At 42.9% G+C, this 21934-nt stretch overlaps 1 protein-coding gene across 4 annotated transcripts in view; it reads right to left on the reverse strand.

Annotated features, from left to right (window-relative positions):
• KIF13A (kinesin family member 13A) overlaps positions 1-21934 on the reverse strand; it is a 207861-nt gene that overhangs the window by 101194 nt on the left and 84733 nt on the right. For all 4 annotated transcript variants that reach the window (XM_037518911.2, XM_037518910.2, XM_037518908.2 and 1 more), the window contains exon 4: positions 7168-7228. In XM_037518911.2, coding sequence (XP_037374808.2) covers positions 7168-7228 — 61 coding nt within the window. The remainder of the gene's footprint in view (positions 1-7167; positions 7229-21934) is intronic.

Below are 21934 nucleotides of genomic sequence, written 5' to 3' on the forward strand. Positions count from 1 at the left end.
GAATATTTTAAGGAATAGATCTCAATGAAGAAGGAAAGCGTGGAAGAAGGTGGGGTTGAGTGGGATAAAAAATAGGGGCGTAGAGGTGAGAATGAAAAAAGAAACACACACACCCCTTTTAATTTAACATTAGCTTAGTTCATGAATTTCAAGGAAAGTGTTTTGAACTGACATCCACTTACCCAGTTCTTCGAATATTCCTTCTTTCATTTGCAAAGCACACTGAGGCATGCCCACTGCACACCCAATTACCCCAGCTAGCAGGCTCCCTCTGGATGCCCACCAGCTGAGTTACTTTCTTACAAAGAGCGAGTTGTGTGTGTTCCTAAGCTGGCTAATGCCAGTTGCCCTTCTCTGTAATTACACAATTTAATTAACAAATGCAAAAGGAGCTGCTGATTCTAAGAATACTAAGTGACATGCTTAGTTGGGAACAACTTGATAAATGTGATACTGTCAAGATTGACTGATAATAGAATTGTCAAAATAGGTTCGGGTGAGACAGTTTGTAAAAGACTGTAGAAGAAAATAAAAATCTAGATGGATTGTGCAGATTGTTTCCTGTCTTCTTTTAAAAAAATTTTTATTTATGCATACAAGAATTGGGGTCTAGATACAGAGGTGTGGGAGGTGAGAGGATCCACCAGAGAGAGAGTGGGGAGCAGAACAGACAGATGTACTGAAATACACTGCTGAGGGGAGCAGCGGGCGAGGCAGGAGAGGTCTGCTGTGCCATGTGGGTAGCTCACTGGCTGGGGATTGAACTCATGCTGCAGTGGCTGCTGATAGTTTCACAGTGCTAGGACTTTAACTCCCGTGCCACCAAGGAGGCCCTGTTTCATAGGTGTCTTTTAGGATGGCATGCCACATTTATAATGAAGCTGACAAACCTCAGTCAACAACTACTGCTTCTCATAACTACAGGAAAAACTACAGTTTTGATAAACTTGTAGCTACCATTGACTGAGTATTCACTCTGTGCAAGACACCTGTTGAGTGTCTCAAATGCACTTTCAATTATAACCGAACAGCAAAATAATAAACCAACATAATATACTGAAATAAATATTTTGGGACTCTTCAAAACAACAACAACAACACCACCACCACCACCACCCAACAAAAACCTTGGTCCTATTTTAGCTACTGTCAGCTTTTAGGACGTAAATTTTGATGCACAAATGTTTTGTCTCCTTACTGCACTTGCTTCGGTTAAACAATGTGAAATAAACCATTTCTTCCTCTGAGCACATAAAATCTCCTGTCAGGGGAACAGCCACAGCCCCAGGTTGGAGGTCCCCATCTGTCCTTTCACAGGAGAAAGCAACATGAGCAAAACAAGAGTCAGACGAGCAACCTTTCCCTTGAATTGCAGGGGATTAGCAATGCCTGAAAACACAGGCTTCAGCACATTTGAGCTACAGGCCATATGGCGAGTTTAAGTCTTCTGACTGGGAAGTGGTCATGTCAACACTGACCCCCAAATTGGTTATAAATTTTGCTATGAAGGTTTACAGAGAAACAGGTTTGTAAAAAGGTTTCCCCACTAGGAAGAAAATTAAAACAGAACGTCAGTGTTGTTGACCAATGTGATACATTTTAGGCAGTGACGGAAAAAATGTACTGATTCATTATTGAGATGGTCTTAACTGCAATCAGTGGAGATTTACATAAATACATTTTCAAAGATCTCTTATTTGTCATGGCGCTCAAGCTTATCATTATTTATTAAGATGTCCTATCTTTAGAATATTGAATGTGGACCTACGCGTATACACACACACAAACACGTATATGGGGCGGGGGAAGAAGACACGGCAATACTTAATTTAGGTGCCTCATTCTACAGGTGACTTCTGTGTTCCTCTAGCACAGGATTTTTCATTTAATTTTAGGCTCACATTTTTCTGCCAGATAAGCACTCTTAAAGGTTATAAGAAGAGAGAAGGGCCTTCGTGCTGGAGCAGGAGTTAGTCTCAGCACGATCAAGCTATCACCAGCCACTGCAGCACGGGTTTGATCCCCAGCCAGGAAGCTACCCACATGGCGCAGCAGACCTCTCCTGTCTTGCCTGCTGCTCCCCTCAGCAGTATATTTCAGTCAGTCTGCCTGTTCTGTCCCCCGCTCTGGCTCTGGTGAATCCTGTCACACACATACCCCCACACCTCTGGCTTACACCCCAGTTCTTATATGCATAAATAAATAAAAATAAATCTTTAAATAAAAAGAAGGGGAGAGAAGATATAAAGGAAAATGTCTCAAAACAGGATTCAATGTAATTCAAATAGTTTAACAAACAAGGCTTTGATTGGCCTCTGGGAAGTCCACAAAACAGCTGTGTGGCCAGCATAAAATGGCCGATTGATGTTTTATCAGAAAGCTGGAGGAGATCTGAGATCATTCCAGGGCACAGCTCCTCCTTTCAAAGATAAGAAACAGAATACCCAAGTTTAGGAGCTGATAGCAGAACCAGGTCCTATAAATTCCAGTACAAAGAATTTCTCTCCAAAGGATGTACGCTACTACCCTTCCTATTGCCACAACCACACTGATAAAGATGATGACAAATATGAAGCAAATTTTTCCTACATGCCAACTAAGGACTTAGGTAACTTTACATGAGCAGGTCATTTTGTCCTCAGATGAAGCCTATGAGCTCAGAACTTTTATTACCCTTATTTAGCACCTGCAGAAACAGAAGCATGGTGGGATTCAGTAAGTCACTGGACTTACACAGAAGGTGAGACAGTAAGGACCCGAAGCCAGGCAGTCTCATTTAAGGGTCTACAGTTTTTCAACCTGCTGCAATGCCCTTACACATAATACATACTATACAGTTAATTAAAATAATTTTGAATCAAAAGCCTGAGAGTGGGTGCTCTTGCTACAGCTTTTAAGAAATAGCAAAACATAAAACATAAATGGAAAACCTAACGTTTTGATCTGCTGCATGAGACTCAGAGTCCCCGCTTCTTGCTGCTGTCTCAATCCACACACAATCTTGCTCATTCTCTTTGGCTCCCAACTTTTGAGAGCTGTCTTGAGAGCTCTTACTCTGCATCAATGATGCCATTATTCATTGAGCCTGACAAATAGGTCGATTTCAGGAAATATGTGCTTCCCCCTTCTTCATTTCCTTTATTTCCCATCGGAGAATGAATGCCTCTATCTTAATGTCTCTATTCACAAGCAAAAAAGAAATTGCAATTTTTAAATGAAAAGAAACCAAATTAGTATGAAGACCAGTTAATCTACTTATGTATTTATTAGACAGGTCATTTACAACAAATGCCAACTCAACTGAGAGAATAGCAAGCAAAAATTTAAATTTTCGCTTCGGTATTTGTATAACAATGAGGATTCTAAAGAATAAGAGAATTTCCTCCCAAATTTTGAAGTAGACATAGCTGTATGAGCAGAAAGAACCCTGGTATAAGCTAACTAAAATGAGGTATTTGAGTGATCCTGGAAATGGTAATAAGTTCTTCAGCCATCATTTTTATCTTCTTGAACATTTCTGAATATAGTATTGACATTGAACAGCCACAGAAATCTTGAGCTCCATTTTCAGTGTTTATCACCCATACTTAATAAAGTACTATGGTTAAAATGAAATAGTCCTGGGCCTTTCTGGTGGTGCAGGCAGTTGAGCGCTGCACAATGAAGCTGTCCACAGCCTCTGAAGTGCAGGTTTGATCCCGGCTGGTGGACGAGAATACCACATGGCTTGGCAGACCTCTCCTGTCTCACCCGCTGCTCCCCTCAGCAGTGTGTTTCGTCAGTCTGCCTGTTCTGTTCCCCACTCTGTCTCTAGTGAGTCCTCTCACCCTCCCGCACATCTGGCCTGTACTCTGGTTCTTGTATAAAAATAAATAAATCTTAAAAAAAAAAAAAAAGTCCTATATCCAGGCACCTGAGTGATATACTGCAGAAGGCGAGAATGAGTTTTATGGGAATAGTGGAGGATATGGTTTTAGAATATCTGGAAAAGTAAAACAATCTTCCTTAGGGCCTCTCTGGTGGCCTAAGGGATTAAGTCTCAGCACTATCAAACTATCACCAGCCACTGCAACATGAGTTCAATCCCCAGTCAGGGAACTAACCCACATGGTGCAGCAGACCTCTCCTGTCTCACCCGCTGCTCCCCTCAGCAGTGTATTTCAGTGAGTCTGCCTGTTCTGCTCCCCACTCTGTCTCTGGTAAATCCTCTCATCCCCTCTACCTCTGGCCTATACCCCAGTTCTTGTATGCATAAATAAATTAAAAAATCTTTTAAAAAAATCTTCCTTAAGCATTATTTTAACCATATCACTGCAAAAAGTCTGTTTTTTTTTTTTTTTTACCCTATTGGTGGAAACTTCATAGTCTAGCTTTTAGATTTCCCTATTATATAGCTTCAAAGAACTTGTCTGCCCCTCACCAGTTCCTGCTTAGACCAAGATGCACTTCCTGCTCAGACCACTGCTACATCCCATACTTAGTCCCATTCCTGGATCTTCCCAGGGCAAAGACAAATGAAATAGCGTTTGGGGGTACCTTTCATTAATTCATTAGGCAGCACATCCCACTGCCTATTTAACCCTTACTTATGACAATATGAGGTAGAGGTTACCACCTCCACGATTCCCAAAAAGAACAGTAGCTCAGATTAAGGACAGTGTCTGAAAAAATCCAAGCAGGGTCTTGAGCCTCAAGCCCACTTGCTTGACTCCAAGTCCATTTGCTTTCTCCTGTCTGGGTCCCTCTCCTGTCTGGGTCTACTCCTCCTTTGGCTAAACCCAAGTTACACCTCCATGCCTGGTTCAGTCGCATCTCCTCTATGATGCATTCCCAGACAATTTCAGGCTTTCCAGATTTTGACTCCATGGGTTTTCTTTAGTTTCACTTAAAACCTGTAAAATTTAGATTTTAACTAAAATTATCTCTGAATGTCCACTGTTGTATTCTTTTTATAACGCATTCTTTCACTGTCCAACTTAGTTTTTAACTTCTCAGGGGCTTCTGAGGCCACATGCAGCCAAGGTTTCATGAATACTTAAGGAATTATTCTGAGACTTTCTGATCTCATAGGTTGTAAAACAGGCACAAATAGCCCTGGGTTGGGACACAGAATGGGTGTTGAGGCGTGATGGAGCAGAAGGTGGGGAGGGGATACTGGGGTAATATGATAAAGAACATTAAATGTAGTCCAAGAGTGTAGATTTTTATCTATAAATAATAAGGAGTCCTTGAAAGCATTTGAGAATTACAAGGAAAGAGTTCTATGCCCAGAAGAAATATCTGGCTGTATTTGAATAATATCAATTGAACAAAGATTGGGCTTATATAACCACAGCATTTGTCCTCATATATTACTGTCATGATAGGAAATGTTTTACTTTTGTTGTTTATTTAAATCAAAAAGCACACACGCAGCTCCCCAACACACACAGTGCTAACAGACTGTTACAGATTCAGTAGAATTTATTCTCTAAAATCCCAAAGGGCTGATAAAAAGACTAATTACAACCAATATTAAGAACACTATGGCCAAGGCTATACAACACTATTGCCCTGGTGGCGCAAGAGGTTAAGCACAACCCTATGAAGCTATCTGCAGCCACTGCAGCCCAAGTTTGATCCCCAACCAGGGAGCTACCCACATGGCGCAGCAGACCTCTCCTGTCTCGCCCGCTGCTCCCCTCAGCAGTGTCTTTCAGTAGATTTGCCTGTTCCGCTCCCCACTCTGTCCCTGGTGAATCCTGTAACCCCCCACACCTCTGGCCTGTACCCCAGTTCTTGTATGCATAAATAAATAAATCTTTAAAAAAAACTCAAAATACATTGGTGAAGTTGCAGGAACGATATTTGAAAAGAATGGCATAATTTACTCATGTAAGCAACTGAAGGGATTTCCCTAGTTCAAGATCGTTAACTTTTGGGAAAAAATGATATATTAAATAATTTTCATCAAGTTTACTTCACATGGCAAAGAAAAGGCAATCAACAAACAAAATTCATATAAGCAAGTTACTTTCTTCTGCCTTCTAATCTTTTGAGACCTACATCTTCTCCATCTTCCTCTCATTACTTTTCTTTAACTAAATAGGAAAGCCATTCAGCTGACACTCTTAACGGTTAAGATTTAAATTAAGTTAAATTAAGGAGAAAACACTCAAAACTAAATATTTTAGAAAATGTGGACACATTCAGAAGAGTAAGAATCAAAGACTACCTCCAATAAAACAAATGCTTCTCTCTGCTAAAGAAATTGGGATTAACTCAAGAAAAGGTTAAGATTCATCTATGATCACAAATAATAAAATTAGCAATCGTTTGGGTTTGATGGAATAGGAATAAAATGCCTCAGGAAAGAAACTAGCAACACGCAGGGCTGGAAGGCAATGTTTCCCCGAGGAATGTGTAGCTACAGCTCCTGTCACCGCCGACGGCCAACATGACTCCTGGAAACCACCAGCACCTGAACTTGGCTTCTACAAACACCTGCACATGCCCTGAAAGTGAGTGAAAAGGACAGGCAGGGCCAATGACCCCCTTCTTCATGGAAAGATCACAACCTCAGCCATTTGAGGCTTGAGGTGGTTGCTCATTATCTCTGTGCTTGGAGCGCTGAAGACATGACACTCCCCTCCTTACAGATGAAGAACCTAAAGCCTAATGAGGTTTAAAAAACACAAACAATAATCCATGGCTTCTCACCAAGTGAAGTGGCACAGCCAGATCCTGAAATCAAATCTTATTGACTTTAAAACCCACATGCCAGATGGGGCCTCTTTGGTGGCTTATGGGTTAAGTTTCAGTACTATGAAGCTATCAGCAGCCGCTGCAGCACGAGTTTGATCCCCAGCCAGGGAGCTACCCATGTGGCACAGCAGACCCCTCCTGTCTCGCCCACTGCTCCCCTCAGCAGTGTATTTCTTCAGTCTGCCTGTTTTGTTCCCCACTCTGTCTCTGGTGAATCTCACCCCCCACACACCTCTGGCCTACACCCCAGTTTTTGTGTGCATAAATAAAGTCTTAAAAAAAAAAACCCACATGCTAGAATTGGAAAGAATGAGTGTGAATTTTACGGGAAAAACAGAACTTCAGAATAATTAAAGAAAACAGTCCCAATGGAAGAAGAGGCCAGAAGTCCAAACATCAAATGCAGAGAGAGAGCCAACTTACCAGCATATTTTGTAGTGTTAGATTCATCCATGGACCAAAAGCAATAATCAAAGGCAAATACCTGAAAAAAAGAATAACATATTAAACTTAAAATTAATTTCTATGAGTAAATTATATAGAAAAATAAATCACTGATGAAGATGAGGGTACTGCTACTGTCTGATTAAAAAAAAAAACCCACTCTAGGTTTGGTGATTTTTTAATCCTTAAGCTTCTTGTACATTAAATTGATAGTTATCTCCCTCTCTTAGAATAAGCTATGTATGCAAATTGCTATTTAGCTATCATCAACCAACCAGATATCTTAACCAACTTTTTTAACGATACATTTGGTGAGGGAAAAAAAAATAACTTCTCTGCCAGGTCCACAGTTTCAGCATCTGCAGATACCTCCTGGCTGGACTCCCGTGGCGTTTCAAGTATTATTAAGGCAATCAATGTTGATTTAAACCACTTCTAGCTTTCCATGATGCCATCATTTCTAGCATAACTGAAATTCTAAACTCCCCCCATTTCCATTTTCGACACCATCCCTGGTTCAGCATGTAACCTTGGGCTGACCACAGTTAATAAATCAAGAATTCACTCTTGAATGCATTAATTTTCTGGACAGTTACTGAATGCCTATTATATACTAGGAATGGTTGATGCTTCCTCCACACGGACTGTCATTTAATCATTATTTTCCATGTATATGATCCCCGCTCAAGTTCTGCCCATTATTCCCGAGTAGGGCCATGTTCCCCCAATGTATGCTACGAGGAACAGTAGTTTTTTTTGTTTTTTTGGTTTTTTTTTAAAGATTTATTTATTTATTTATACAAGCACTGGGTACAGTCAGAAGCACGGGAGGAGGAGAGAATTCACCAGAGCCAGAGCGGGGAGCAGAGCAGGCAGAGGGACCGAAGTACACTGCTGAGGGGAGCAGCGGGTGGCAGGAGAGGCCTGGGTGCCATGTGGGACCCTCCTCTGGTGGCCAGGGAGCAGCCTGGGATTGAACCAGCGCTACAGAGGCTGCGGGCAGCTTTGCAACCCAGCGCTCAACCGCTGCGCCACCGGGGAGGCCCTGAGGAACAGTAGTTTTATGACAGTCCATTGAAAAGATGAAATCATGTTGGAAATAGTGCACATTTTACTTTGAAAAATTCAACTAAATTCTCAATGTCAGAGGTTCTGAAAAGTCCTCCAGCAAAGAAACCATTTAATTGCTTAACCTATTTCTGTTCTCAATTAATTTGGTGAGGAGATCCTTGAATAACACCTACTAAGATGCCTTGTTTACTGTTTCACAGCAGACAGGGTGAGTGGGGGTGGGCAGATGACTAGCAGCCACTTTCCTAAGTTCATAATAGCCTTTTTCCTCTTGCAGTCCAAGTAGCAGGTTACAAATTTCCCAGGGCCAAGGGCCATTTGATGCATAATCACTTTCCAAGAGACCTTAAGTACTGAGCAAATAGAACCTAAACTCTCTGACTTGGCATCTGTTCCCAGCCTATGTTTCCCTACTTCCTTAGGCTTCAGCTGAACTTGTCCACCCATACATTTGAATTACTAAGTGTAGTTCCACCCCTGTTCTTGTTCTGTTCATTTCCACTACTTGAAAATATTTCATACTCCTTAAGGCCCAATTCAATATATATAAGCTATATATGCAATATTTAATATATTTTTCCTGCAATTTAACATTTTAAGAACACACCTTTAAACACACACACACACACACACACACACACACACACACACACAGAGTCTTCCAGGAAGTATTCCTTAGTTAAATCCAAAGAAATTAGCTTTCTCTTCTCTGAATAACACCTAAATCTCACTAAACTGTTTAGTTCTCTTTTTGTAACAACTATCCTAATTATCCTACTTTCATTTCTCATGTGTATGATCTGTATATGTGTTTAATCTCCACCGATAGACTAAGTTCCTTGAAAGCAGGATCCATGCCACACCCAACTCATATTTGTGTCCTACAGTGCTCATAGTAGTTGCTTTAATTATTTACTGAATGATTAATGACACTGGCTTCAAAACCTTGCAAGAAAGCAAGTACTTTCTACATCATCAAAAGACTCAGTTATGCTCTGAATAGCTTCAGTATTACATCCATTTAATGCTTTAAAAACTGATGCAGGAATATACAATGCACACAACTTACATCATCAATCTCAAGCCCAAATTCAATTTTGCTACTTATATAAACATTCGCTCTGGTCTTACATTAACGGAGGTTCAGATGAACAGCTAGGAAACAATAGTTTCAGCCAACAGAGTGTGGAATATTTACTGCACTCAAGGGCTCCACCGGAGACTCAGGAGACCACACAGGCGTAATCCAGTTATTCTTCCTGCCTCGAGGCAGGACTGAACTTCAGCACTTCTCCTGAGAGATGAAGATCTGTCTTGTTTTTAAACATTTCCAGAAAAGGAGATTCCACAACCTTCCTTTAATTGTATCCAATAATGCATAATGCTCATTCCCAGGACATTTTCCTTTCCTTTGGACCTAAGTCAACTCTTATTTTAAACTGCCAATACACGCTATTTTTCAATTTCTAAGTATCTTTCTTGTTTTTTTCCCTAGAGTCTCAATGAATTTCTCTTAGTAGTTGCTATACACACAGTGAAATGATCATTTCCATCCTACATATTAATTTTTATACCCACCTAAAGCTTATTTTTATGTTTGCTGTTTTATATACAAAGTCAGAAAGCTAGAGATTTATATTCACAATAATGCTACTTGAAATAAAAAAAAAAATCCATCCCAAAATTTGAGACTCTCTCAATAGCAATCATTCCAAATTCTATGCCAACTGCCATTTATAACAAGCAAACTTTAATAGCTTAAGGTTGGTTTGGTTCATAGAAAAGGAAAATGAAATATTTTCATTTTAAGCATCTGCTCCCCTAAAATTCAGATAAATGTGAAAACCCTGCAGAGGAGAAAAGGGCTGGCAGTACTGGTAGACACCACTGTTCTTTGCTTGCCAGGTACCAGCCTCCCCCTTAATCTGAACTATGCCTTGAATTTTAGAACCTTTGGTCACAGGCATTTTAGAATGCCCAGCTTTCAAAACAGCAGTGGGCTATAAGCTACTATTTTATCAAACATTCTTTCACCAGGCAGGGCTCTCACTAAAATTCCAAGCAACTCCAAACTTCAAGCAATTCAGTGTAGAAATTCTTGCTATAGTTCTTTTCCTTAATGCACATTACAAGTGAGCCTACCTTCTCTGAATTCTTTGATACCCTGGAACTCGCAAGGCACTAGTTCACATTTGGTCCTATTTATGCCTTAGTTCTTCTATGTGGGTCTTACTTCCACCTAAATGGTCACTGGGGGACAGGGACTATGTGTCCAGTATCTCAGTGTGCTTGGGTAAGCACCTCACACAGAGGTACCTCTTTATATAACATGTGTTCAGTATCCAGACATAATATGAGCAAAGGAGCTGGAAAGCAGACAAGAAGGAAAGGATGTGAGAACTGTTAGGAATAAGCAGTTCAAGGTGCAAGATGCATTTTTAAATGTTCCATTACTTTCAGATGCATGTTTAAAGGGAGCTTAGTTTCTTCAATGGTCACTAGAATAATGCCAAGGCTCCCTTCAGCTCCATCAGTCCATGGCTCAGGTGAATAAATGGGAATGACCACATTGTGCATAATTTGCAGCAATTACTTGCTTGACTGTTGCTAAAACAGTTTTAAAGACATTTTAAGTAATTCCTTTGTCCTAGGTAGCCCAATCATTTCCCTTGCAATCTTGTTATTCCTGCAAAGAAACTATTTGCAATCAATCTTGTTTTTATGATCCCAAATTCTTTTTAAATTATAATTCAATCACAAAAGGGTTGCAACAAAAGGATACATGATTTTCCTAGGTTTTAACAAAGGTTTAGATTTTCAAATACACACTTGATTGACAAGAGGTAAGAAATACATTTTCTTGAGAGTTACCCCTTGGAAACTGACCACATCAAATGAAAAATTTTTTTCTTTCATCAAAGCCAATAAACACATTATATTAGAGATACAGGTTACTTAAGTCTTCTGACTCATTTTATTAGAATTCCTAAACGCTTATTTAATCTATTCATTATGAAGTCACTAGTATATTATTGAAGTAGGAGAGACAAGAGGACTTCCAAATACAGCTAAGTAAAAATCACATCAAATTTGGAAAGCATAAACTTCCTATTCATCAATATCCATCAACATTGTGAACATTTTCTGTAGACCTCCAAGCCTTCCAAGATTCTACAACAAAAGTACAGATATTTTGCAGTTGTTTTCAAAATCAGAAAGCCATTGTCTTCATTGTTTTTAATAAAATATGACCCCACTGTCTCCGAATCCCACTCCTTCCTTAGTTGCAACTCATACCAGTATTTAATTCCCTGCAGCTTGCTGCACACATCTGCTCCATCTTCATCATTCTCTAAAAATGTTAGCTTTGCATCTTTATGAACCACTGAACATCTAGCAAAGTTACCACAAGATGTTTTTTAATAAGGCAAATGTGTTGAGTGAGTTTCAGGACGAAGACTGAGAAGCAGCGTAGGGCAAATCTGCTCTTATCTAAAAGTCAGATCTCTGCTGGCATTTCAGCAAAATTCAATTTACATTTTTAAAAAATGATGGAAAGTATGTTCTATGCTCCTTGAGAAACCAGAAAACATCTGTATTCTAAGAAATCTGACCTTGGAATTATGTTCCTAATCCATAAAACCAAATAAGAGAATACTTTTGACTGTATTATTTCAGTATCTTTTCATTCTACCTCCCTTACTTATATGCTTTCGCTAAATATGCCCTCATAAAATGTTTAATCTAGCAAGCAATCAACTATTACTTATTTGCCACCCCTCTCAGTTTTAGGTATGATAGGGAACTTATGTATCTATTAGGCATGTTTTTTATCTTCTATTAATAGATGCTTGTCGTCCAGTTAAAAAGACAAAGCAAAACATAATTATTCTTGGGGTTGGAAAATGCACATTTTTTTCCAAAATTACTTTACTAATTCTTGCACCCCCTCTCCAGGCAGATTAACCCCACACTCAGGTCAAAAAAATTCAATTTTATGTGAAGAAATATTTCTGAACATATCAGATTTTTTTGGGAAGTGAGTTTAAGACCACTTCCTTTTTATTTCTTTTTCTTAAAACCTTTCAAGTATATTGAGAAGACTACTCCTTTAGAAAACCTTTCTTAAGGATACTTATTGAATTTCATACCTGTATGATGAGATTGAGGGGGGTGGTGTGGGGAGCAAAATTCCCTTTGTTTGGCTACATTAAGTCCTAAGAGGACATAACTTAGGATTTCTTTTTTTTTCTTTAAAGATTTATTTATTTATTTATATGAGCGCTGGGTATAGTCAGAAGCGAGGTAGGGTGAGAGAATTCACCAGAGCCAGAGAAGGGAGCAGAACAGGCAGATTGACCGAAGTACACTGCTGAGGGGAGCAGAGGGCGGCAGGAGAGGTCTGCGCACCATGTAGGCCCCTCACTGCCGGGGATCGAACCGGCGCTGCAGAGGTTGCAGGCAGCTTCACAACCCAGCGCTCAACTGCTGTGCCACCAGGGAGGCCCAAGATTTTATTTTCTTAATGTCTCCCTCAACTGAAGTGACAAGGCTGCTGTCACCCTACAAACATTTGCATCTTGGCTTCCTACTTCTTTCCTAAAAAGACAGGAGAAAGTTTCATATTCATCTGTGTATGATATCAACAGTCAGCCACCTCTATGTTCTGAGAACTCCCATCAATGACCAGGAATCATCTGGCTATATGAAGAAGCATGATGTAAAATCCGAGGGATGGAGGGTGGGGTGGGAAGAGAGTGCAGAAATATAAGGGAATCCCTCCTTCCTGCAGTCTTGGCCTCTCCTCCCCTCCCTGCTCAGGGAGGTACAACTCATTCTTCAAGACCTGCCCAAAGGCCACCTCCTCCAATGCTTCTTAGACTTCCTGTCTATAAAGGATTTATTCCCTCCTCTGTGCTGCCTCAGTTACTAGTGTCACCTCTCTTAATATACACCCCAAATAACTGCACATATTACATTAAGTTAGGATTGTGGCATTGAAATAAAATTACCTACTAACACAATGTTTGGCACATGGTAGTAACTCAGCATAAGGCAGCTACTGTGATCAGTATCGACAGTACATACATGGACTTCTCTCTCCAGTTAATAGCATGCAAGAGTTAATAGTATAGGGGCCTCCCTGGTGGCGCAAGGGGTTAAGCGTCAGCACTATGAAGCTATCCCCAACTATTGCTGCACGAGTTCGATCCCTGGCCAAGGAGCAACCCACATGGCGCAGCAGACCTCTCCTGTCTCGCCCGCTGCTCCCCTCAGCAGTGTGTTTCAGTGGATCTGCCTGGTCTGCTTCCCACTTGACTTGATATGTACAAGTCACACCCTGCACCTCTGGCCTGTGCCCCAGCTCTTGTATGCATAAATAAATCAATCTTTAAAAAAAAAGTTAATAGTATGTATAGCCAACATTTATAGAATGTTTATTATGTAGCAGGAACATCCTAAGTGTTTTGATATTCTCATCAAGCTGGGTGGTTTCCTGTGTCAGGCACTGTGCTAATTCATTTATTTCCTGCAGGCATAAACACAGTAAATAGGTGCTTAGTGAAGTTGTTTTTGAAGTTGTTGGGTTCAGAGAGTAGGGTGCTTGAGTTCACTCTGGGAAGTTTCACCAGAACTCCCCTTTCACTGGCGCCGGCAAGTTTCCCAGGAGAGTTTCTCCATGACACAGAGACATTAGGAATATCCAAAAGGGCAGGTTGATTATAAAAGGGAGAGAGGAATAGAGGACATTTGCACAGACACAAGTGGGCAGAAAGGGCCACCCAGAAGATACAGGTTTGCTGAGAGAGGCCTGCATGGCCACAGGCAGGCAGCTTTGAGGGGAGCGGCCTCTGCTGAGGGAGGTCAGTGCAGAGAAGCCCTGGCAAGGTCACAGGTCATGGGCAGGCAGGAGGGCTGCTGCCCTCTGGAGGGAAAGAGCTGGCATAAAGCACCTGCACAGGCACAGGTGGGCAGAAGGGCTGCTGCCCAGAGCCAAGGCAGAGACTGCTCTGATACAGTCTTCTCTTTGGGAGGGGCTCATTCCTTTGTGGAGCGGCCCCTTTGCTGTTGATTTTGGATAACTGTGGAATTTGCAAAGGACCTGAGAATCTACCATGGCCCCCAAATTCCATATCTCTACCTCTGGTCTGCACCCCTGACGCTCTAACAGCATCTGACACTTTGCTTGGGTCTGTGACTCGGGCGCCTAGTATTTTTAGCTCCTATAGCTGGGTGAGTGGCTATGTTAATCCCTCTAGCCTCACCTCCAGCTCCGGGCACTGCGTGAGCCAGGTTTCTAGACTTGTGGCACCTCCTCTCCAGTTTTTCTATTCTTATTCTCCATCACTTAGCATCAAAGAGAGAAAAGGGAAAACCATGTGATCACGAACGGGAGAGTTACTAGAGTTGGCTGAGTTCTGTCAAAATCATCGGTGCCAAAGACACTACTTCCTAATTCCCAACCCCAGAGTCAAAAGGGCTTCCCTTAGGGGGGAGTCCACTGTCTGTGAACCTGCTTCACTCTTAATGAAGGCCTGTGTCCCTGCTCTCATTCTATACTGTCACCACTGCTGTCATCTGAAGACCCAGCTGCCACTAACAGCCCGTCCTGGCCACTATGTACTCCAAAGACTGAGCCCCAGATCTGTCCACAAACCCCAATTTCTCCAATTTTAGAAATCCCGGTTTGCCCATGTCCTGTTTTGTGGTTGCTTTCATGCTGTCAGTTTGAAGACTACAATATGAAACACACGCGCTAAATTTGTTCACATTTCACCACTCTGTGTGATGAGAACCCAGTCAGATCAAAACAACCAAAGTACTATATTTCATGTCAGGTCTAAATTTTCCTTTTAATGTCAAGTTTCAACATTTTTCTCTTTCATCTTTTTTCCCCCTCTTACTATCAGAGATGAGAAGTCATTAAAAAAAAGGGAACTTCATTGATCTAGAAGAAGCGGGGTTGAAAATGAAAGAAAAAGCCAACACTTGAAGGTCTGTCTGATCACCAGACCCATCTTCACCACTGTTCATTGCAGAGCAGTTCTGCCCACATTAGCTGCAGCCTGTTGGACCATATCTGCCCCCGGGCACCAACGGAGTGCCAGAAGATCACCTTACCACCCACAGACACTACCTTCCCATTAAAGCTATCAAGTACCTGCTGTCTTTTTGTAATGTGTCCATAGTGCATAAAAAACAATGGCTTGAATTACACCATCAACATTGTCTGACTGGGAAGACATCAAAGCCAGTCAACAGCAAAAGGTGTTGTCTCTGATCCCAGGGACTTCATAATCAGTTGGGGGAAACCACTACCTAGGGCTCCATGCAGTTGGAATCCCTCAGGGTGGGAGGGGACACTACCCTTCAAAGAATGAATTCATCTTCACGTTAATTTAATAAACATTGACTGAGGTGTTATTATTGTGAGCTAGTTAGAACAGCCATGAGTTCCCTCCGCGACCCTATCTCCACTTGTAAAGATCTCACAGACTATTAGAGGGAAGTAAACAAAAACAGGAAGGAGTGTGATAGGTACAAATCAGTAAAGGGTTCAGCAAAAATACAAAGATGGGGCCTCCCCGGTGGCGCAGCGGTTGAGTGCTGGGTTGCGAAGCTGCCCGCAGCCTCTGCAGCGTCAGTTCGATCCCTGGCTGTTCCCTGGCCACCGGAGGAGGGTCCCACATGGCGTCCAGGCCTCTCCTACCGCCCGCTGCTCCCCTCAGCAGTGTACTTCGTCAGTCTGCCTGTTCTGCTCCCCGCTCTGGCTCTGGTGAATTCTCTCACCCTCCTGCACTTCTGACTGCACCCAGTGCTTGTATAAATAGATAAATAAATCGTTAAAAATAAATAAATAAATAAATAAATAAAATGACTTTACATGGCATCTTAAAAAAAAAATACAAAGATGGGTGGGGAGGTGGTGGGAAGAGCAGGCTCGGAAAAGATCTCTTGAGGAGGCAGAACGTGGAATCTATTTTGAAAGGTAATTACAATTGTTGAATATTCCAGTAGGAAAGACTTTCCATGTACAGGGTAGGGCTGGCAAGCCACAGAGAACAGGTGTCGGGCATGAATGAGCAGCGTGCGGAGCAGTGGGGAGGGGAAGGGAGAGAGAAAAAGTGGGCTGAGGACAGATCATGTAATACTTGATGCACATTCACAGGGAGCCTGGAATTGGGCTTGTTGGCCAGTGACAGGCTCCATTCCCACTTTGGAAAGTTTATTGTGGCAGCAGTGTGGAAGGTGCCCCTCGCTCCGGAAAACGGCAAGAGAAAAGAGGTCAATTGATAAACCATCATATGATGATAAGTCTCTAATATCAAGGCTCAGTGGGGAGCTATTGTTCCTTCTTCTGAAGAACTGTATTCATCCACTCCGGCTATTTAGGGTCCGTGTCTGCAGCCATGCTTTTATATGATATATATACACATATGTATATGTACATCTAGACAACCGCTTGGGGAGAAGGCAGGGAACAGGGGCTCGAGCTGGACCAAGCACAGCACCATGAGCTCTTGGCCACAGATTGTTCTATGGCACTAAGGACACTTGGGCACCACTAACAAGAAGCAGGTTTAATGCACCGGTGCTGACTCAGCAGATTTGCATCCCAAGGCGGAGCCCCATCTGTAGGAAGTCAGGGGCTTCTATACACTTTCAGTTTCTACAAGGTTCCAGCTGGGTTTGCTTCGGCAGCTGCACCTGGTCAGATAGGACATAGCTGCATACCAAGAGGAGAGTCGTGAAGTCACATACCAAGGAGTCATGGGACTCCTCAGGTCCATTCTGCCTCATGGTGGTACATGAAGCAAGATTCATACCAGGGACTAAGTTGCATACCAGGAACTGAGCAAAAGGTTGTTACTAAGGTCCCAGGCTGCTTATCTCAGGTCACCACGCTTCAAGATAACTGACTTCAAAGTGAGTATCTGACTTGGGAGTACTGGATTTGGGAGTCAGTCAAACCCAGTGTTTCCCTAATGACTCTAGCGACTGAAATGACTTTCTCTAATGATACCATAAAATCTAGGACATGTTGAGATCATGTTTCTAATCATGTTGACAAGTGACACAGATGCAGCTGGTCGGCAGTGAGAGAGTGAAGTGAAGGGATACATAGGAGGACAGATAGGAGTTGGAGGAGGGGGAAATGATTGTATATGAATCCTGGCCACTTTCTGTCCTTGAGTTCCTTGAGCCATCCCAGAGTCTGTCTAATAGATCAATTTTATGGTTCATCTAGTTTGCGTTGCTGACACTTCTAACTTTTTTTAATACTTTTATTTTATTTTTTAAACTGGTTTATTTTTTATTCTTTAAAGATTTATTTATTTATTTATTTATTTATTTATTTAAGCACTGGGTACAGTCAGAAGCGTGGGAGGGTGAGAGGATTCACCAGAGCCAGAGCGGGGAGCAGAGCAGGCAGAAGGACCGAAATACACTGCTGAGGGGAGCAGCGGCAGGAGAGGTCTGCGCATCATGTGGGACCCTCGCCCGGTGGCCAGGGATCAAACTGGCGCTGCAGAGGCTGCAGGCAGCTTGGCAGCCCAGCGCTCAACCGCTGCGCCACCAGGGAGACCCGACACTTCTAACTTTTAAAAGAATACCAAGGATGGGCCTCCCTGGTGGTGCAAGGGGTTGGGCCACAGCCTATGGGGCTCTCCACAGCCTCTGCAGCACAAGTTTGATTCCCGGCTGGCCAGGGAGCTACCCACATGGCATAGCAGACCTCTCCTGGCTCGCCTGCTGCTCCCCTCAACAGTGTGCTTCGGTCAGTCTGCCTGTTCTGCTCCCCACTCTGTCTCCAGTGACTCCTCTCACCCCCCACACCTCTGGCCTGTACCCTGACTCTTATATACATGTATTGAAAAAAAAGAATACCAAGGACTCTAAGAAGAAACAAATATGAGAGATGTTAAAGGAAAAAAAGACCTAGACTTGGTCACCCTTTGAACAGGGATCTAAAGGAAGGGTGTGAATATTCACAGTCCTGTGGGAAAAGGCAGCCTAAGGGAAAGACCTGGAAAGCCATCTAGCATTTCAACAAATGTGAAAAGAGGAAATCTTAGATTCATATTCCAACAGGGCGCAGAGCTCCCACTTAGCCTTGTGAACATGAGCACAAGTGCTGCATGACTGCTCTCTCCAATACTCCATCCCTTCATCTTTAATCCTTTCTCGTTCAGTTGTAAAACCTGCTTCGCTGGTGGCCGGGGCCAGATGTCGGAGCGTAATAAATGCATAATCTGTGGCATTTCTGGTTCTTTCATGTTCGGATCGCGTCTCGTCAAATAGACCAGCCACCCAAAAAGCTGCTCAAAAGCACACTCCAAGGGTAATACATTGGATGTGCTCAAATGCAGAATATGGCTTCAACTAAAGCAGCCCAAAGCATGCAATGTCTAAGCATGTACCTTGTGATCCTACTGTAACAGGGTGGTCCCCAGGAAAGGGGGAGGTTCCCTGCCCCACCCAAGGGAGGGTGGAGCTGAGCAGGAAGAAGAGAAGCAACAGAAGAGACTGAGGAAGGAAGCAGGATGGAGCCTGGAGACCTGGAGGAGGCGCGTGGAGCCTAGAGACACGTGAAGAAACTGCGCTTGTCTTGTGGTCGTGGACGGGGTGACACAGATGTGGGTGAGACCCGTGGGGAGGTGACCATGGCAGCTTTTATCTTGATGTTGATTTTGCTCTTTTCCTTCCGGGTTTGTCTGGTTGTTTCTGGCCCTTTTCTGTGGGTCCCCACTGGAAGATGCTTTAGACTTGCAGCAGGCTTTGGGGCCTTGTTCTGGGCCAATCCCATATGGATGGACTTTTACCCATGAGGGGATGGGTAACTTTGGGTGCTTCATTTAAAAACTAGATTTTTTGCCTTTCCTGTATTGTTTCCTAGTTTTATTAAAGTTTTTTTCCATTAAAGTCTCCTATGTTTTGTGTTGATGCGGCGGATGGCAGAACCCATTTAGAATAGGCAGGTTTGCGGGGTTTGGGCTGCCCCTCTCCCTGTGCTATAACACTACCTCTTATAGCTCATAAATTATTGTTGCTCATTAAAAATGAAACTGGGTGGGAGAAGTAGGTGGAGGGATAGTGGCAGTAGAACCACAGAGGTGGGTGCTGGGTGGGGTGTGCACATATGGTGTGGTGATGTACCCCCAAACTTTTCTAAGACAAATCAATAGAAGTCTTATTGAAAGGAAATAAATAAATGGAAAATGACAACATCCAGACTGAACCTAACTCAGCCTGACATCACCTACCACGAGTTCAAACTTCCTGATCAAGTCCTCACCTCCTGTTCCATCACCCACACCTGCACCCAGCCTGGTGGTCAGGCACAGAGAGGAGGGGGCTGGGTGACTCCAAGGCCCCAGGTCACTAGAGATGGAAGCACCTGAGGTGACTCAGGGGTTGCAAACACTTACTTTGCAGTCAGATACAACCAGAAGGCTAACTGAGAACTCACTCTCCTGGGGATGACCCAGGCCCAGGTGGGGGGTGGGGGAATTCATGACACTCCACCTTCTCTAAGGAGGTACACACTGTCTTGGATTTGCAGATGGATCAAGGCTGACAGAGGGGAGATGGTGCCTTTCTCTCCTGAGTCAGGAAATCTGCTCAGCTGCATCTGAAGGCATTTAGAGGTGCAGAGTCCTACTGTAAACAACTGGCTCTGAACAAAAGCCAGAAAGAAGGAAAAGGGGAGAGGAAAAGAAATTTCAAGATAGACATGGCCATCTGGTTCTGAGGAACTTTTGTTTCTTGGACTTTTTTTTTCGCATAGAAGAACTGGGGTGCAGGCCAGAGGTGGGGGTGAGAGGATCCACCGGAAACAGAGTAGGGAGTAGAAAAGGCAGATCTCCTGAAATCTACTACTGAGAGGAGCAGTGGGTGAGATAGGAGAGGTCTGCTGTGCCATGTGGGTAGCTCCCTGGCTGGGGATCAAACTCAGGCTATGGGGCGGGGGGCGGGGGGTAGCACTGAGACTCAACCCCTAGACCACCAGGGAGGCCCTTGGGAATATTTTTACAAACGACTCAGAATGACAAAATGTGGCAGGTTCCTCCTCCAAATTGGTCGCTCACCTTGCTACAAGCAGATCACACATCCCTGCCCGCTATTACCTGACCAGCAGTGCCTCTAGAAGGAGAAATATCATTTCTGACCTATGTGCAGTGGGTTTGGCCATGTCGCTTGCTTCAGCCAGTTAAATGTGGACAAAGATTTGGAATTCAGATCAACAACTTCAAGAGACGACTGCTTGGTTATCTTTCTTTCCCCCTTTGCCACAGTAAGAGCAAGTCACAAAGCGGGACTGTGCCTTCAGGATGGGGCCCCGATTGAAGTCATGTGGTGCAGAGCCACAGCTGACCTCAGTTGCCACATTACAGCAATGAGCCTTGGCGTCTCAAGTCCTGAATGTCTTGGATGCACGCTCTGGCATCAAGTGATTTCACCTATGATAATGGGAACCTGGAGACTATCCACCCCACGTCCTGCGCCCACAGCTCTGCAATCAGATTCACTTCTCACATGCACACTTCTAACCATGTAGCTTTTTAATTTTTTAAATTTTATTTTTATATATTTTTACATCATTTTTCATTTTTGCACAATGTATGCATTTTCATCTTGATTATAGTCCCCAAACAATTCCCACCCCCTATTTTGCCCTAATCCCTCTCCACGTCCATAGTATGTCTGTGCTTTATAGTTGCTTGTTGATTTTTATTTTGTACATATACACAATGGAATATTACTCAGCAATCAAAAAAGATAAACTCATACAATTTGCAGCAACATGGATGGAGCTGGAAGGGATCATGCTCAGCAAAATAAGCCAGAAAGAAAAAGAAAAATACCAGATGGTCTCACTCACAGCAGGAATTTAGAAAACCTAAATAAGGGACCAGGAAAAAGACTAATTATGATAAAGTAAAAACCATGTAGCTTTCCAATACAAAAATCCTAAATGATTCTTCATAACCTACCCATTCATGTCAGACTCCCAAACCTTGTATAAACAACCTAATTTTTTAGTTTAATGCTCAACTTCCTTTCACGTACTCTACACTCCAGGCAGAATGTCCACTTCCTGAGAGATCTGTGACACCGTGAAAAAGAAAAAAAAATTGTTTCCATTCCTGTCCCTACACATGGAGCTCCTCAGTCCTTAAGACAGAGGGTTGAATGAGCTGCGTTCACACACTTCCAGGTCTGCAGTGCTCCCCTGTCACCCGCTGAGTGCTCAGTAAGTATTGAGGGAGAGAAGAAGGAAATTGGGAATGGAGAAAGAGTTCACTTATTTTTCTCTGCATTGTTTCAGTGGAGCTCTTAAGGAAGGTAAGATTCCTGTGCCAGATGTGGCCAAAGCATGAAAAGCCAAGGGTGTGAGAAGCTGCCTGGCACTCTGGGGCCATCTGGAAACTGAAAACTGAACCTGAAGGCAAAGTTGCAGAGTCTCAGGACAATTCCCTATTGTCCATCAACAGGGCATGCAGAAAGGCAGAATTAGAGGCTAATTCTCCACACACCTGTGTCCTCTCCCTCTGCACGACCTCCTGCTAAATATCCAATATTTAAGAGAAGGGGGGTAAATAAATAAGGTATTTCTATTGCAAGTCCAAGTTAAAAAACTTGGACTCAGGACCTCCTTTGTGGTGCAAGG

The sequence above is a fragment of the Talpa occidentalis genome, unplaced genomic scaffold, assembly GCF_014898055.3.
Source record: "Talpa occidentalis isolate TD23 unplaced genomic scaffold, MPIMG_talOcc4v2.1 talOcc4.2, whole genome shotgun sequence".
Classification (NCBI taxonomy): Eukaryota; Metazoa; Chordata; class Mammalia; order Eulipotyphla; family Talpidae; genus Talpa; species Talpa occidentalis.